Source organism: Gallus gallus, chromosome 1 (assembly GCF_016699485.2).
Source record: "Gallus gallus isolate bGalGal1 chromosome 1, bGalGal1.mat.broiler.GRCg7b, whole genome shotgun sequence".
NCBI lineage: Eukaryota > Metazoa > Chordata > Aves > Galliformes > Phasianidae > Gallus > Gallus gallus.
In genome coordinates, this window is record NC_052532.1 from 170348470 (window position 1) to 170367367 (window position 18898).

At 46.7% G+C, this 18898-nt stretch overlaps 2 protein-coding genes across 7 annotated transcripts in view; one reads left to right on the forward strand and one right to left on the reverse strand.

Moving 5' to 3' along the window:
* Positions 1-5774, forward strand: part of THSD1 (thrombospondin type 1 domain containing 1) — a 30086-nt gene extending 24312 nt beyond the window's left edge. For all 6 annotated transcript variants that reach the window (XM_015275985.4, XM_015275978.4, XM_046900244.1 and 3 more), the window contains one exon: positions 741-5774. In XM_015275985.4, the coding sequence (XP_015131471.2) occupies positions 741-2116 (1376 nt within the window). In that variant the 3' untranslated portion in view covers positions 2117-5774. The remainder of the gene's footprint in view (positions 1-740) is intronic.
* FGL1B (fibrinogen like 1B) lies at positions 5529-15272 on the reverse strand. Its single transcript, XM_425631.8, has 8 exons — positions 15103-15272; positions 13557-13638; positions 12015-12225; positions 10832-10991; positions 9634-9731; positions 9467-9555; positions 8116-8306; positions 5529-7117 (listed from the first exon to the last, which is right to left on the reverse strand). The coding sequence occupies exons 2-8, from the start codon at positions 13626-13628 to the stop codon at positions 6928-6930; spliced, it is 1011 nt and encodes a 336-aa protein (XP_425631.5). The 5' UTR covers positions 13629-13638; positions 15103-15272; the 3' UTR covers positions 5529-6927.
* Positions 15273-18898: the final 3626 nt, after the last annotated feature.

Here is an 18898-nt window from a genome sequence, read left to right on the forward strand (position 1 = left end):
GTTGTCATGTAATGTTCAGAGAGGAGGTTTAAGTAGTGCTATGGAAAGCTTTGAGATGTTCATATTTCCAGTTAGCAGAGTATTCTTCCACTTTCTGAAGGTCCATCTCCATTTCACAACAGAAGAGTTTTAGTGCTATTATGGCTGTGGCAGCAGAGCAATGGAACCTCATTTAGGAACCTGTCATGTAGTGGGAAGGCTTTGTCTTCTGTGGTTGACAACACTGGGAAGTGGAAGAAGCACCTGCAAGGGACTGCGCCATAAAGTGACACTTTCACTGTTAGTGCTGTCTCTCTTCAAACTGCAGGCTCACTAGTTGATAATTTTCACACCCCTTAAGTCACCCTAAAAATAACGTTAAAGTGATACCTGTACTACTCTCCTGTTATTTTTACTCCATTGCAGCACTTTTCAGCAGGGGATCTTGATGTACTTTATAAAGGAGGGTAAGTATTATCATCCTGTTTTGCACTTACGTAGGAGTGTCTTTTGGAAAGAGCAGAACAGGCAAAGGTGACAATTACATTTGAATGATCTGTGGGTCCTTTGCTTTAAAGTAAGTAGATCTGTGTCTGCCACTTTGAAGTGATCCGTATTAAGTCATCTGCAGTGAGCAAATCGTACAGGCAGACCACTTACTGTACTGTATTAATTAGTTATTTTATTGAAGTATCCATTCTAAAATACCAAATTCTGTTGACAAATGTAACTCTGGTGACAGACTGTGCTCTTTCTTACAGCTGTCAAAGCTCCCACCCCACCTTCTGTCCAGCCAGGAGAAGACCAGAAAGCGAACAACATAGTCACCATCACAGGTATCTCCTTGTGCCTGTTCATCATCTTTGCCACTGTTCTCATCACCCTGTGGAGGAAGCTCTGTAGAGCTCAGAAGTGCAGCACGGCCATGCGTCGGAACTCCGTCCATTCCCCCGGCTTCCGAAAAAACTCTGACGAGGAGAACATTTGCCAGGGCAACAAGCAGAGGGACAGCTTCACTGAAGGAGGGGATGCCCCCGTTAACATTCCTCTGACCTACAGGCGAAGCCTTCAGTTTGCCCAAGAAGACGATGCCTCTGGAAGTGAGAGCTTTCAGCCGAACGCCCAAAAAATAATCCCTCCGATATTCAGCTACCGCCTCGCACAGCAGCAGCTCAAAGAGATGAAGAAGAAGGGCCTGACCGAGACCACCAAGGTGTACCACGTCTCTCAGAATCCCCTCACGGACACGGTTGTTGGTGCCACCACGATGCTTCCCCTGAGTGCGGAAACCCAAGAGGAGGGAGCGGCCAACAAATTTAGGATCAAGTCTCCATTTCTGGACCAGGCAGCCGGTCAGCCCAAATTCGTAGGAGAAGGCTGTAACCCGAGGCTGGATTTTCCATTCTCCCAGGCCAGTGCTGCAATGAGCTCCACCCAGACCTTGATAAGAAGAGCTCATTTCAAACACCCGGATAACAGAGGGGAGTTGTGCGAGAGGGGCTGCCACAGAAACCCTCAGTTTAGAAGAACAGCCAGTTTCCATGAAACAAAGAAGGCCAGGCCTTTCAGGGAGAGAAGCATGTCCACCCTCACCCCCCGGCAGACTCCTCTTTATACCTCCAGGACCAGGACATGGGACCAGGGCTTGGAAGACAGGACGCGGCCAAAACTGAGGAACACAAACCCAACCTCTGAAAAGCTGGATCAACCCCACGGCACTGCGCCGATGTGCGAACCGCAGGGCCACGGCACGAAAGGCCACCACAGGGCATGTCCGCCTGTGAAGAAGCTGGACCTGATTGCTGATCGCCAACATGCTGGTCAGGAGAGGGGCCCTGAAAAACCTGAGCCCAGCCGGAGTAAGCGGGGCCCTTCACCTAACCCCAAAGGTGCGTGGCGGAAGGAAACGGGCTCTGCTGGCAAAGAGAGTCACCAGAGAGGCCTCACTGTGAGTCCTGCCCAGTACCGAAAGGACAAGTGCCAGAGCTTCCCGGTGGACCCTGAATTTGCCTTCTACGATAACACTAGCTTTGGCTTAACAGAGGCAGAGCAGCAAATGATCGATCTCCCTGGGTATTTCGGCTCAAACGAAGAGGACGAAAGGAGTACTTTAAGTATGGAGAAGCTCATGATCTGAGGCACTCGGCGTGACCCTGTAGGAGGGGCACGTGTGGGAGCGGGTCTGCAACATCTGCTGGATTCTGCTGGAAGAAGCAGTGGGAATTACGTTCCTCTGCTTGGAGGAGGAGGGAATTCCCAAAGCCTGACTTGCAGGAATGCATTCCTATATAATTATTAGAAAGTACTTTCATATAATTATTTTTTGTATGTGTGTGTGTGTGTCTAAAAATACGCACGTAACACCCTGGGAAAGCTTGTATTAGTGAAGGCATGACACAGGAGTAACCCACTGGGTTTTGCTGCATAAAGCTGTCACCTTTCATGCTTCACACATAACAAATCCCATTGATCCAGACGTTTTCGACTCGTGAAAGCCTTCTACTAGTAGACGATGATGCCCTAAGAGATCCGTTTTCCAAACATCTGTCCTAATTAGTGAATCATTTCCCATTCAGGAAACACAAACCTCAAGCTGGGAGCAATTTCCATCATTTTTTGTGGTCATTATTGAGCTGTGTTGATTGGCTGTAATTGCTGAAACGTGTCATGTGTTGGTGCTTCTCTTCACTGGTTGGGTGAAAGCGCAAGCAGCGCATCCTGCACGTTTGGAGAGAAAATGGAGGGGGTATTTTTCATCATTCAGTGCTTTGATATTCTCCTTCTGCCAATAGCAAGGAAATACAGTGATGTGCAGATATTTGCAGGAGATAGTAGAAAAGAGCATGCTGGTGGGAGGGGCAAAGAAAACTATTGAAGTGTAGCCATCAGAAATGTTACTGTAGTGTTTGAATGGCCATAGTGGGCAGTGGGAGCAGTCTGACCGCCCGCCCATTCTGTGATCATCTTTGCCTTTATTGAGCTGTTTATTTTCTGTGTCAGTGAATTGACAATACTACTACTACAGCAAGTACAAAATAAATTATGGGCAAACCCAGTGAAGAACATATTTATTTGGTGAATACCTGGTTTGCAAACCAAAAGGAAAAAGGCTTGACAACATCTGTCGATTCCCTGGGAACCTGGAGGTGAAATGCAGAAGTTACACTGGTGTTTTCTTTTTCATGCTTTAAAATCAGAAATTACAAATCAGTGATTACACAGTGCTGCAGGAATTCAGAGCTGGGTCGAACCCTGACTGACAGCAGAGACAGAGCTCGGGCCAGCGAGAATGACTCAGGGTGTTTGCTTGGCGTTCATTGGAGCAGCCGCCTCTTCAGAGTCTGCAGGGACAAGGGGAGTGCTGCTGGGTGCAACCAAGGAAAGAAAAGATGCTGGCAGCAGGGGATGGGATGAGAGAAGGTAGGTTCAGGCAGAGAACTGTCAGTCTTCAAACACCCCCATAAGCAGCCTGATCTGTATGGCAGGGCTCGCTGTGCTGGGAGAAGGTGGGATGTCAACATTTGGCTGCCAGAGTTGGGCTCTGCAGCCGATGGAACATTTTCCAGCTGCTGCTGGAGCTCAAGGCCTGAGTGTCAGGGTGCTGAGCACCACCTCCTCCCAGCGCTGCTCCGGCACAGCAACGTGTTCCCATCAACTGTCAGCTCAGTGTGCTGCTTACAGCAGTTCAGAACATGTCCGCACTTGAGGACCAATCCAAAGCTAATCAAATGTAGCTGGTCTTTAAATTGACTTAAATGAGCTGGAAACCAGATCTCTAGAGCAATTACCTCTCAGCTTACTTACCACCCCTCTGCTAAGGTAAACTTGGCTGTGCAAAGCGCATTTGCCCTGAAGCAGTGATCTGTCGGCTTCAGAGCTACAGTGCTGTGAGATGTATTTACAGTCTTGTAAGGCAGGAGACCCTGGAGAAATGGATGATCAAATGTACTGCACAAAAACATTCAGGAAGCCTTAATAAAACCTTCAGTGGGAGGTATTTGAGCTTGACAGTAGTCCTCAGATCAAACTAGTACTTGTCTAGTGCCATTTTACGGTATTTATTAAGATTAAAAGGGTTCTGAAACACTCAGTAGGGTTTGCTTTCGGTGCTGTGGGGTCATGCCCAAAGCCTTGTGACTCTTGTGTCTCCAAGGGGCTCCCAGCACCAGAAGGAGGCAGCCCTGCTCTAAGCCAGCTGCTGCTTTCATAGAATCATAGAATGGCTTGGGTTGGAAGGGAACTCAAGGATCATTAAGTTCCAACCTACCTGCCACAGGCAGGGCTGCCACCCACTAGACCAAGTACTAGATCAGGTTGCCCAGGGCCCCAACCAACCTGGCCTTAAAGCTTTCTGCAGCCTCTTCTCAACATCAGGCTGCCTCCAGTGACTGCAGTGCATGAGGTGGACATCACAAATCTAAGGCACCAGTGAATGAGTCAGACTCCCTTCCATCGCAGGCTGACAGATCTTGACCCATTTTCTGTCTGAGAGAAGCAGCAAAATAGTGGTGCTGGCTGAAGGCAGACCAACTATAATGGCTTTGGATAATGGACTCCCGAGGCTTTTGGAGGATTGGACTGGGTAACAGCTGTCAGAGTAAGCCTTGTTGACTGCTGCCACTTGGTAGTTTGGCATCAGGTGGGTTATTGGCTGCTAAGCAATCTGTCAGACCACTAGTGCTGGCCCTTTGGTGGTGGTGCTGATTTCCAGCATGCAGAGTTGAGTTTCACAAGTCAACTCTTTACTCTGCTTCCCTAGCCCTGAAGAATGAAAGCTGAGCATCATATGCCTGCCTGAAGGCCTTAATAAAACCTGAATTTGATCACATTTCTCTGTGTCTTCTGCCTAAACAGAATTGTCCTTGCTGCACTCAGTGCCACACCACTGGCTGCCTCATTGTGTGACATGCAAAGGAATTCCTGATGTTCTCTACATACAGTTAAAGCTTTGCACTGATTTTACCATTGTAAAATGCAGAAGGGATCAGTTGAGGAGTTGGAATAGATGATCTTTAAGGGTACCTTCCAACTCAAACCATTCTATGATTCCATGATTCCATAACATGAAATAGTAAGTGCTGGTTGTTAGCAGGTCTTTCTTCACGAGGGCAAGCTCATTGCAGACATACAGGTGCAGGTTTTTCCAGATGGGCCCACAGCAGTCCTTGGGAAGAGGGCAGTGATGTGGTCTCACCAGGCATGGACTTCAGGAGAACATCTCCCTGGAGCACCGGCCCATTGCGTGCTGGTGTTCACTTTTGCAATCATTGGGATGTGTAGAACAAGTGAGAACAGGATGTACCTCTTGAAAAAGCAGGGGACCAAACCAAATTATACACTGACTTTTGATATGTCTCTGCATTGTCTCCAGGACAGCTTGAGACATAGAAATTAAACTTCCATTGCAGACCCCTCTAAGCTACCCAGGGCAGAAAGCAGCTAAGCACCAGAGATAACAAAATAATGAAATTCCTGCATTATGTGCTTTCTCAAGGTTTTCATCCAAAATTCTGTTCAAATTCCTACTGTTTAAAAACAGATACAAAGCGTTAAGTCCTACTCAGATGATTTTATTTCACACTTACGGCTATATAATACAAATTATAACGTGTATCGTTCTAAAAGCAGATAAATGAAAAATAACCTGTTTAAAAAAATTGTAATTTGGGAAAAATAAAAATAAAAAGGCTCATCTTGCAACACGGTAATTAAATGATTTGCATCAAGTTGATATTACTGTTCATTTTGACTTCTTGTTCTCAACAACTTGTGAAAAATAAATTTTCAGTATTCCATTTCTTTCAGTCATTTATGCTCTTTCATTTCACTCAGATGAGACAGTGAACTCGGTGTGCCTTGTGTTTCAATCACTTTCTGCATTCTGATTCCCTTTCGCTAAGGAAAAAGCCTTACAGTAGGTTTGGTGAGGCAGTGGCACAGGTTACCCAGAGAGGTGGTGGATGCCCCATCCCTGCAGACACCCAAGGTCAGGCTGGATGGGGCTCTGAGCACCTGATGGAGCTGTAGGTGTCCCTGTTCGTTGCAGGAGAGTTGGACCAGATGGCCTTTAGAGGTTCATTCCAACTCTTAACAATTCTATGATTCGCTAATTCTAAAGTGGTCTGGTAAATTACATGAGAACATAGAGATGGCTCACGATTGCATTTTATGAACTCCCAAGGATATCTGTTCTAATCTTAAATTTTGTAAAATCTGCCTAATTTAAATCTGAGACTTAAATATAGTTACCAGCATTGTCTATGATTGCATTAGCACACCCCAGTATGCTATAGAAGTGGCACTGCAGAGCAAAGCTGGGGGCAGTGAAATGCAGCATCAACATCGCCCACGTTGTGGGGGCTCACTTTGAAGTAGTCTTACTTGAAAGCAGTCAGGATGCTTGTTAGCTGTTGGAGCATATCCATCTTCTGGCTTGGTTTCACATTCTAGGCGTGTTCTGAAACTAAAGTGTGGCAGTTGGTGACCGTAGAGAGTTGCTTAAAAACATGTTGCTAATCCCAATTAGAACACTAACGAGGGCACACCAGATGAAGTCCAATTCCTTATCACCTCACTGTTTCTGTTCTCATGCTCTCACAACTCAGGCACTGACCATCACAATCAAGATGAGAAAGACCTACCCTTGAGGAGTACAGGTAGCTAAAAGAATGCGCTCGATCATTCAAGACCCAGAGAGCTTTTCAGAAACACTGCAATGAAGTCCCAGAAACTGCTGAAAAAGAAAGCTGTGGTCCTTCCATACATTTTCCGTTAGATTGTTGGCTGGCTGTACTCAAACAACTCACAACTTTCCCCTCAGCTGGGAGGAACAGGTGCAGCTACAGTTACCGCAGCGCAGTGTTGGCAATTGGCAGCAGCAGCAAGCTGGCTATTAATTTACAAAACTCTTTTCATCCTGTACTTTTTCGCTTTTCAAAGCAGCAGATTTCAGCTGCCCTGACCATCCTCACCATCTCCACTCTCACTGTCAACAAAGAACGGAGACCTGATTTTCATGGCCGAGAACTTGAGCGAGTACCACATCCCGTGCCACGTAGACCAAACAATGCCATTGTCATGGGATCCGTTGTACCTTCCTGTTTTGTAGTACTGTCCATTGAGGTTTACAGCGTGGCACCTTGGAACAACGCAGGGGAGGGAAAAAGGAGATTATGTTTAGCCTGGGAAGACGTGGCGCTGTTATAACAAGGTACAACTTTTACACAACATACATTTGGAAATACCATGGGTGGGATTCACTGACAGGTTCAGACACTAGATATATCTGTGATAAACTAGATATCTGATATCCTACTGCTACCTACGGAGAACTGGTTAACGCAGTCAGTGGAGCCAAGAGAAGTATGTGGGTCGTCCTAAAGTAAACACCTACCCTGGTCGGATAACACAACCTGTTGGCTACTTTGAATGTACTGACCAGGGACATGATTCATTTCCCTGAACAGAGGTTTGTGGTATGCTTCAGCTCAAGTATAGGTAACTACGTATTAACACCTAAAAATGCGGATGTCTTTCCATCAGGTTGAATCTAGCTATTGATGTACACTTTTGTAGCTCCACTGACTTCAGTTTGTATGCAGTGGTGGCTTAGACTAAACAAAAAAGAGGTTTGTCTTGCTCTAAGTGTAGAAAAACTCCTGATGGTGGGATGTCTATGCTCCTGAGGCTGGTGATCCCTATCTGATTTCTGGGGGCATACCTAAGTGGAAATTATATCACCAGGAAGAGTAAGGAGTAGCCTGTCCCCTTTACAAGTGCTATAAAAAACTTGTGCACGCTTCCTCTTGCAGTGTCTATGATTATTTTCCTCCTTAGGATATAACCCAAAGCACTTCCAAGGAATTTTCAGTCAGGCTCTTCTTCCAAGTCACTCCCCCTAAACTTTTATTCTGGCCCATTTTCTTAAAATGAATGCAACTGTCCTGCTTGGCTTCATAACAAAAGTAGCAGATTGTTTTCCTGTTGGCATGAGCGCGTCAGGTTTAGCTGTGCGAGGAGGCATGTGCTAACAGCAACCTCCATCTGCTGCAAGGCAGGCAGGTCCTCTTGGCAGAAGTGCCACCCACACCCTGTTCATACTTCCAAAGGCTGCGTAGAATCAACTGCTTTCCATACCTGTTAAACCACCAACCGCCACTGCTCTCCAATGCACAGTTGCCTGCCAGGAATCGATCGTGATCCTTGTCGGATGTGGTGAACTGCATCCCTCTGTGGGAGGCTGACCACTGATCTTCAAAACTGCTCCCACCAGACAGAGCGTCGCCAGCATTACCGGAGTAGGTGCCAAACCATAACCTGTAGTTGTCCTACAATGGGGTGTGAAATGTGTCTTTGATATCAGCTCTTATTTTTGAGATCAGATTTTCTCTGTCCATTGTATCCCCTGTCAAATAAGTGGCTGTTGAAGTCACAGGTGACTTTTGGCCTCATGATTTGCAGAATATCAGAATGGTTGAGGCAGAAAGAGGCATCTGGAGACCATCTGGTCCCTGCTCAAGCAGGTTCCCTGGGGTACATTATGCAGACCTGTGTCCAGACAGCTTTTGAATATCTCCAGGTAAGGAGACCCCATGTACATGCTGGGCAACCTGTGCCAGTGCTGTGTCACATACCATGCAGTAAGAAGTTTTTCCTTGTGTACAGATGGAGCTTCCCATGTTTCAGTTTGTGGCAGCTACTTCTTGTCCTATCGCTGGGAACCACTGAGAAGAGTTCACCCCATCCTCCTGGCACCCTCCCTCCGGGTATTTATACACATGGATAAGTTTCCCCCTGATACTCCTCTTCTCCAAGCTGAGCAGGCCCAGCTCCCCCAGCCTTGCCTCATATGAGCAATGCTCCAGTCTCTTCATCATTTTAGTAGCCCTTCTATTATATGAGCATTGATACAAAGGGCTTCAGGTTTTATTGATTTTCATGAATCATATGATACACTATGCAACAAGCTGGAAAGCTCTGCCTGGCTCATTGATCACAACACCTGTTGCAGGAAACTGCCAAGCAGGTGCTTTCATAAACTGGTCATGGTTCGATTAGAACAACACCTGTAGCATTTTCTCTCCTCTAAGACCTAAAAGTCATCTGCTTTTTAGCCAAATGGACCTGTCCTCTCAGGAATCCTCGATAGAACTGTCTGTGTACAGCTAAGAAGTTCTGAGAAACATTTGATATGAGATGGATGATTACTTCTGTGGAGTGGAATTTTCCTGATAGCATTTCTGGAGCAACGATGGAGGTGGGACTAGACCTGGTCCATGCAGGGTGTTTGGGCTACTTACACGTGTGGTTCAGAGGTGCAGCCCCTGCATCGAGCAGTTTGCTGTCTAAAGATAGGATGCAAGCATGAAAGTACAGCGATCTGCCTGTCCTTGGCCTTTCTGTGCCTGTAGCACTTAGTAGAGGATTGATGCTGAAGACTGACGCTGTGTGGATAAAACAAGAGGTCATCGCTCTCTTCATTTCTTACCTGTTCATTGGTGAGCTGTAAGTTTTCGTATACTGCATAACGTCTTTCCCCGTGCCAGTCCATCAGGTCAATCTTTAATGAGCTCTCTCCTAAGCACAAAGTGGACTCCTGTTAGATGAACTATCTCAGGTGGATTGGAAAAATCTGTGGAGGGAGAATACTTGCACCTCTAGCAAGCAGGTCGTAGATGTGGTCGTTGCCCAGCCAGTACTCATCATTCTTGCCCTGGAACTTCCCAAATCCCAGTTTGTAATCATTCCACTTCCTGCAGCAGATACAAATATGAATTTCAGCATATGGGCTTAACAGGGGTCAGTTGGTGACACGTGCAGTCTAATATATACAATAGTCTTGGATGAATAAAGTGATAGAGTGGAGAATCTGAAAATGAGCAGAAGCTGCAAACCAAAACTTCTGGATGAAGCTGGAAGGAAAGCATCTGGATCTGCTTTGTGTTCCTGTTCCACTTAAACCTATTTTTAATTCGCTGACCACTCTCACTTCTGTTTCTTTGCAGCGTCACTGTTTGTGGCAACTTGTCCTTTAAAGATACATACTTATTTTCCACCAGAATCCTCTAGCTTTGTTGTTCTTAAGATAAATCTGATGTTATTACATACTTCTAATCATTTCAGTAACTTAAAACCTCCTGTTATTTCTGTGCTGTCTTTGATATTCACATATACTTCCTATGTACCGATATTTCCAATTTAATTAACTCTGTCTTTATTCCCTCTCTCAGGTTGTTTGTGGGGATTTTAATTCTGCCTGACCTACTCAGTAGTCAGTGCCACTCCTTAGGATGTTTTTCACCAACATAAATTCACCTTTGCTAAGAGTTGAACCACCATGGCTCGTGAGCTACCCTCCTCTGGGCAGGCTGGCTTAGAGCCAGTTGATGTAGCTTTACAATGGGTTGCACTTGATTTAAGAGACACTGGACGTGCCCTAAAACTCTGTGTGCTATAATGAATCTTCATGGGGACATTTTTTTTCCAGGTAAAAAACTTTTTACCCTAAGGGTTGTCAAACACAGGAACAGGTGAAGGGGCATTTGGATAGTCCTGTTTATAATGCACTTCAACTCTCGGTTAGCCCCGAGGTGGTCAGGCAGTTGGATGATCTTTATAGGCCCTATCCAATTGAACTGCTTGATACAAATATGCATGCACATACACTCTCAAATGCAGACAACCATGGAAAAGGCATTTTAAATCCATCTTGAAAATGGCCTCCTGTTACCAATATATACCCACACATCGCCCTAACACTGCATATCCTGCTTCCCAATCCTTGGGTTTTGCCACCATGTGGGCACTGGGGGTCTCACTGAAGGTTCTGTTGATGGGACCTCAAGGCACCTACCTGTTGAAATTCTCTCTGCCATTACTCCGTCGCTGAATTACAGTCCACCCACCGCCATCAGACATGTCGCAGTACACCAGGAAAGGCTCTCGGTCTGCCCTGGGCCTGACCCGGTAGTAGCCACTTTTGGTCTTCTTCCTATTATACACTGCAGAACAATCTGGGCAGAATGGCATCGGTTTGTTACATGAGGGAATGCAAGGGGAGGGCATCGCTGAGAGAAATGGGACAAGGACCCTTGGCCACCTCCGCAAGGCCCGCAGAGCCAAAGCAGACAGGTCAGAAAGGTGTTAGCAATGCTGGCTTCCAGAGCAGGGCTTCAGAGCCTTGGGAGTCATTCCCAAATATCCAGTGAGACGGGGACAGGTGCAGCTCAGGTGGGGCTACAGCACGTAGAATGTGGGAGCAGGGCTGGCTCTGTCAGCAGGAGCTGTGCAGAGATCAGGGAATGGCACGGGCAGTTGGCTGGGCCCAGCTGTTCTGCGTACCTCAGACTCCCGGAACGACAGAGATCTAGCTTCACTGCAAGTGGTACTAAATTTCCATGTGGAAATTTAACCTCAGCTGCACTCTGGGCTGGATAAAGGCCTACAATTTCTAAAGCTAGAAGGGTGAGTTTGTGTGACCGTCTCCAGAAGGGATTCATACTTTTAGTGTAATGCCCACCAAGGATAAAATCACGGCCACAGGCCATGATTCAAGTTATGACAGTATTATCAAAATGACAGCCAGAGACACAGCATGCCTGTGTGTCAGCACACAACAGAAGTGATGAAGAACAGGGATGCTGGTTTCTTTCAGACAGGTTTCAGTGCCTGCATCCCATCTTCTCCTAAAGCACATGTCTAAAGCAGGTCCAATGGAGAAGAGCTACAACATGCTTTTTCCTCTGCACTGGAGTCTCTGGGTGAAAACCTAGCTGCAGATAGCAGGTGATAGCTGGGTGGTGGCTGCCTAAAGCTGGGCCGGGTGAATCCAGCCCCAGGGAAGCCTCGTGCCATCAAGGCCACAGCCTGCCCTTCTCCTTCCATGTACCTGACTGCATGTTCAAACACAACCCACTTCAACATTTTAAAAGCTGAATAAATTTTAGCAGGAATAAAATGAGACACAAGGGACACTGCAGGAAGAACTGAACTTTTTTGCAAGCTGACACTTCCACATATACTCATGCAAAATGTACCTTGGTCATAGACTATCAAATTTCCACTGGTTGCGGGTAAAAGAGCCTCGTGCTGCATGCTCCTGTTGCCTGAGAAGAGCCCACTTTTTGTCCTATGATAAGTGTTCTCCAGGATGTCCTTCAGCTGCAGTTCGTATAAGTAAAGCAAATCTTGAAGATGTTTTAACCTTTGTCTCAATTTATTGTTGTCTAGGAGGCAAATATCATTTTCCTGCGGGAAAGGGGTAGGGGGGGGTGGGGAGAAGGAGAAGAAAGAAAGAACAAAAAGCACACAACAATCAGTGACAGGAACAGAGGGGCAAAGAGGGAATGAGTATCTGTCTCCTCTTGACCCAAACACATTGTTCTGCCTTTATGGATCAAGATGATTCGATGGCAGTCCCTCCTAAGAAGTATGAGTCCTGCAGCATGGGCTGTTGAGTTGAACCCAGTGAAAAGTGTCTTCTCACGGTGCTCTTTCCACTGATCTGAGCATTGCAGAATATCACCAGATATGTGGAAAATCACTTTGGACAAAAGTCATTCAGCTCATTTAAGGAAATCAAAGGGAGTTTTTGTGGACTATGAAACCGCTCGGGGTAATAAGAGCAGAAAATCCTTGCTCTTGCACTGCAGCCAGGCTAAACCAGCGAGGCTACAGAAATATCTTGTAAAACTGGAAGATAAAAGAGCTGAAAAGCAATGAGCCTACTGGGATAAGTGAAGTAACTTCGGAGCTGCATTACTATAATCAAGGCCAGAATCTGGCCCACACTGGCTGGGACTTTCAGCAACAGCCGTGTCTGTGGCTGATGTTACTCCATTAGTTAAACCAACAAAACAGAGCAAATTCTCTTCCAAGGCAGCCAAGCAAAGGTGTGCATAAGAATAGATAGGCTGCTGGTTTTGCTTTGAGTGAGTTGGTTGGAGCAACACCAGAGCAGGGCCAGTTCTAGGCATGAGGGAAACAAGCAGTTGTGCAGGACAGCAGATTGCTGGGCGTTCCAACACATGGTCACGGAGTTGCCTGCTTCTTTTCCTCCACTGGTTTGTTTCCCCCCCAGCTGAGGAGTGTTGCCATGTTGGAGCCACACAGGAACTTGCTGCAGACAGCTCCGGGCTCACCTCTGCCAAACTCTGTATCTCTTTGAGCTGGCCCAAGAGCGATTTGCTCATCAGATGAAAACAGATTGCTTCAGACTATATCTAGCTCCTCTTTCCCTGCTTTTTAAGTTGCAATGAATAAAAAGACAGTTTTCCCTGGGGAAATGGAATGGAGTATTTCTTTGCTGGCCATAAAATATTTTTTTTTTCTCTTGAAAGGACTTTTTTTGTCGTCGTTTGCCATTCTTACAAATGTCAGTTCAGCCATGTGGAGGGTTGCCCAGCCCCTAATGCTGTGAAACTCTTGTTATCAGGGCAGCAAGAGTAACCTTCCCTTAGCTGTAAGCTCCTGCAGTCCCACGTTGTCTGCAGGGGACACCTATGCCTATGTGGCTGGAAACGATAATCCATTGGCATATCACAGAGAGGCTGTACAGACACTGGCTGAGGCATACGCACCGATAACCTGGCTGCAGGTGAGCCAAAGTTGACCAGAAGGAGCAGCAGCCAGCAGGACATCAACACACTCATCTCTTACCACCTGTAAAGAAGCATTGACAGACTGCGCTGTTTCTTAAGTCCCTCTCACAGCTTACCCCTTCTCCCCTACCTCTCAATCCCATTTAACTCCCCAGTAAATGCTGCAGGATTGGATATCTTTTCACAAAGAGTGGCGAGGCAGTGGCACAGGCTGCCCACGGAAAGTGGAGTCACCGTCCTTGAAGGTGTTCAAGAACCACGTAGATGTGGCACTGAGGGACCTGGTCAGTGGGCATGGTGGGACAGGCTGGTGGTTGGACTAGGTGATCTTAGTAGTCTTTTCCAACTGTACGATTCTGTGATTCTATTCTATTTGGTTAGGAGGTAACTTGACCACAGACAGGACAGAATGGGAGAAAAGGTGCACGCAAGGGAGAGGCTGAAACATCAATACAGTGTGCTGGTATGGAGAGTGAGGCTTTGGTCCAAGCTTCTACTGCCCCAGAGGATCAAATTCCCCACACAGTGCTCCAGCAGCCTCTGCCCCCTCTCTCTAGCACTCATGCATGTGGGAAGTTACTCAGCATCTCACCAGAGTGCTCCTTGTCAGAATAGATGGTCAAAACTACATAGTCCCTGTGCAGTCCTTACTCCCCAGAGATAACAGGAATTTTGCCTCCTGGTTCAGTGAGCATAAGGATTGCCCTTGTGAGGTCCACAGAGCTGTCTGTTAGTACGGGAGCTGCAGAGTGGGCACAGGATGGTTTCCAGTGGGGTTTTCAGCTTTTCAGTGGGGAAGTGGAAAAAAAACTTGTTCTGCTCTTCTGCCCCAGCGCACTGACAGGGCTTTGGGCTGAGGCTTGGCTAGAAGAAAACACATAAACAACCACCACTGGGAACACGCAGCTGAGTGCAAGCAAACAGTACAGATTGTTCGCAGTGTGCCTGCATGGTGTGCTTAACAGTCGTAAAAGAATGAAACAAAATCTGGAAAACGGGATAAAGCAACTCCCCTGCTTCACATCTGGAAGTGCTGCAGAAACTTGGCTCCCCAGATCTGCGCTCCCAGGACTTGCTTTGCTTCAGCTGCGACCCTAGGAGCATCGCTGCAGCAGCTGCATATAGAGCTGGCAATGCTGCTGCGACAGGGGAGCTGCCTGAAAGCCAGGGCCAAAGCAAACCAAGAGAGCTGCCCTGTGGAAGTCACAGATAAGAGGCGTGCAGGTGTGAGCTCTGGCACGTGGCATTTTTTCAGATGACAGAGAAAAAGAGTTCAGCGTTATAGAATGGTTCTCTGCGAGCCCAGGACTGCTGGTACTTCTCCGTCCCACTGCCCTGCAGCATGCTGCCGTTCTGGCACTGAGGTCAGGATCAGGCCCAGTGCAGAGAATGTGGATGGAAGCAAAAAGCTAAGAGGAAGGATGGATTGGAGCAATGACTCCTGAAAAATAGATAGTGAAGTCTGGAGAGGGGGAAAAAAGCGACTTCGTCTATGCCTTTATCAACGTATATTAAATCCACATACCTGCAACTCGCTTTTCCTTCAGACCTCCTCCTGATAAGAATATCTCCCTTGAAAAGTCAACCGCAAAATAAAGTGATCATAATCCTGGCTTTCTTTCTAGAGGCTGAGCGGATTTTCCTTTCCAGATGGCCCACATCAAGGGCTCAGAAGAATGCTTCACCGCAACAGGCAGCTCCACACAAAACACACGCAGTTTTACCCAAACCCTGATGTGTCTGCTGTTACCCAATACTCGTCCTGCTGCCTCACAGTTAGAGTAAGGAACAGTTATGTTTCTATCAGCGGTGCTCTCCAAATGAGAGTGACTCTGCTGGTTGCGCACCATTACCCACCTTATCTGATGGTGGAGCTCAACCAAGACTGACTTACTGAAGTGTTTATATGAATCACTCAGACTAATGCTCCCTGTGGGAGTTTTATCTCATATTTAATACGGCCGGGCTCATTTCAGTAAACCCTGCAAGGTGGAATGAATGCAGCTTTTGTGGTCGGTGTTTCGTTTGCCTTTTGATCTGGTTTGTATGTAAAAAGCACGGTGCAGCCGTAACGCTGAAAGAGCTGAAAATCGGAACCAAGAAGTGAAGGCAGGGGTGTTGGGCAAGATTTGATACTCAGCTGAAATCTCAGAGGGTTTGCAGTTGTGTAACTCCTCGGAGCTGGATGATCAGATTTGCTACTTAACACAAACAAGGATATTTGTGGAAGAGAGAAAAAAGCAAACAGATGAGTGCATCCAGTTGCATTATGGCCAAGGAATTACAGATTATTTTAAATACAATAGCAGGAATGCTCCATTTTACAGGGCTGAGGTCAGAGGAAGGGCTGTGGGGCCAAAAGACAAGGTATATAAGTAAGCCCTTCATAAACTTCTCTATTACCTTTCACAAAAGCAGGACTTTACAGCTCTTACAAAGCACAGCGGTGATGTTTATTTCTTAAAAATTCAATTTGTCTTCTTCATCAGGAACTGCTGACCCATCTCACCGCCAAAGGATTATGTAAGCAGTGCTTTTCTCACCACTTACTCATTACCCTTGTTTTGAGGCAGGTTTTTGAGGCTGTTTTGGAAGCCCCTGAGCACATGGGGTCTGTGTGCTGTTCCCTGGGGCCGTGTCATTCAGCTCTTCTCATGCTTTTATCCGTACTGTCTCTGTCTCAGTTTGAGCAAGTCAGACAGTGCTTGAGGTGACGTGCACCAAATTATGCTCTTGCCTACCTGGCCAACACACATGTGCCCTCGACGCGTGGACATATCTTGATTCTGGGAGGGGAGGAGCACAATGGGCTCCCGTCAGCAGCAGCAGCAGCATTAGAGCATCACGGTCAGCCCTGGATGTTTGCAGGGTCCTATGGGGGCCATCAGACCCCCCATCTCCAACTCCTGCTGGTCCCTGGTAGGATGGGGCAGTGGGGCTGCAGACCTGGCGGGGGAACAACTCCCGCATGTATGTTAAGAGACTGCCACTTGAGCAGAACTCAAAGTCCAACCCTCCTTCAGGGACCCCCATATGCCTTTCAGAGCCCAGAGGCCTGGAATGCCCACGTTCTGTTCAGGGCTCCAGTGGTGATAGCTTTGACAATGCCTGCATGTGAAAATCCCAGTCAGCTGGAACATGTTCCTTGCATACCTGTTTCATGATGAATTTATTTGCCCAGGCTAGAAGAAGAATTAGGAATACCTGAAGTACTGGAGAGAGGCTGCCACGAGGCTGAGTTCCCATGAGGCAGCTCTAGCAGGGGGATGTGTTCCTGCACCGCTTCACTGGCCCTGAGGTAAAACAACCACGTCATTGTAAAGAATGTGGACAGTGTGAGCCATAATGTGTCCTCACACATGTTGAAGTCTCTAGGCAATGGGGCTGTACATGCCTTTTCTTCTCTTTTTTTTTTCTTTTGTCTGGAACACACGTGCTTCACACACACACTGCAGTGCAGATTCCTGTTTAGTTACTTGGAAGGAGACCAAGTTCCCTCTTCATAAGACACTCAGTGATCTTGTCAGCAAATAATAACCATTTCATTAACTAAAAACTTCCCCACCCTGCTTTCTTCTTCCCTGCTTCCAGCAAAAGTACGTAGGTGCTGAATAACAGTCATAAAAAAAAAACTACTATTCATACATTAAATGCACAGCCAGCACAGCAAGAATGTAAAGCAGTGGATAAAAGTGAGTGAACAGAGGGGCTCTGAGACAGCTCTGGATATTCCTGCAGCTGTGGCTTGCTGGGCTCCCCCAGAGCTGCTCAGCATGAAGACACGAAGATGATAGCCAAAGGACATTCACCTCTCCCTAGGCATTAATAGAACATCACTGCAGCTGGAAGACAGAGGTGGCATCTCCAAACTCTCAGGACAAGTTTTTCTCCCAGACAAGTTCCCGGCTGTTTGTTTGCTCTTAAAGCAGTAAGGAAGAAACGAGCCAGCTGCTCCAAGGCTTCAAAGGAGTTACAGACTTGAGGTTTTCACAGCAAGAGTCTGGCTACCTACCCGCACCCTAGGAAAATTCAGAGTAGTCCAGAGCCAGCTCCAAGCAAAACAGCTCATTTGCACTGAATCCAGGTGCTCGACGCATTTGCCATTATTTCTGTGCCTCTCCATCACTTCCCACCTTCCACGACCATCTTGCTCGTTGGAAGAGACAACAGACCGGCTTTCTTTGTGGGCACTGCAGGTGTGGAGGCAGCAGCGGCCTGCAGGCACTCAATGAGCCAGCTGCTATGCATCTTCTGGAGGAATGTGGGCTGCTAGGGGTTGTTTTTTTGAACAAAGTTAATTCATGAGGTCTGAAACAGTTTTGGTTTTAAATCTAACAATAAAGGCCTTCAACAAAAGTATGATAAATTGAAAATACCGGGATGGTGTCAGCCACTGTAGTTTCAATCTATGAAATAACCGAAACCAGGACGTACGTATTAAAAGTCTGTGGTTTGGTAGCAAGGAATAACCACAGAAATCTATGCACAAAGGAGGAATGGTGGCAGGCCTTGAAACATGCCAGATCTGAATGTTTTGATAACGTTCAAAGAGCAGAGACATAATTCAGTCTGAGAAGTCCATATGCAGCCTATGAGGATCTAATGGGTTGATACAACAAATATAATTAGTTCCTAAGCTCCTGAGGGCAAGCACAGGTCTGAGCCCATCTCATTTACATCAGGAATAGCTGTACAAAAGCGAATTAGTCACAAGGCCAGAGGGAGCATGTGGATAATCTGTGATCTTCTACCTACCTCAGGTCAGAGAACTCCCCTGACCTCATTCATTCCCATTTGAACAGAAGCATCTCTTTGAGAAAAAGATATTTTGTTGTAAAATATTCAGTGTTGAAACAACAAACCACAGACCTTTGCACGATCTTTCACTGCTTAATTACTCCCATTGTTAATTATTATTATTATTATTATTATCATTATCATTTGCCCTGAGTCAGAATCTGCCGAGGCCGTCCTCCAGCCTTTTATTCTTATGATGCCTTACTCTGTGAGCCCTTTTCTGCCACATTTGTTTTTCTCTGCTTAAAGCCAAGTAACCAGGAGCTCTGTGCCTGCCTCCAGTCAGGAAAAGAGCAAGTTCTACTCCTGGGCTGATTCCATTCAGAGCTGCTTAATGCGGAACACATACACAGAGCTGCAAAGAGCTCTGGCTGGAGTATGGTGGACTCAGGGGGTCTGCTGAGGGGGTAACGCAGTACTCCTCTGCCTACATTTGGGATCCTGGTCTGCCGCATTAGGAGCAGACACAGAAGGCCAGAACAGCCCGAGGCATGCTGGAAGCAGAACATCAGGTTCTGAGGACC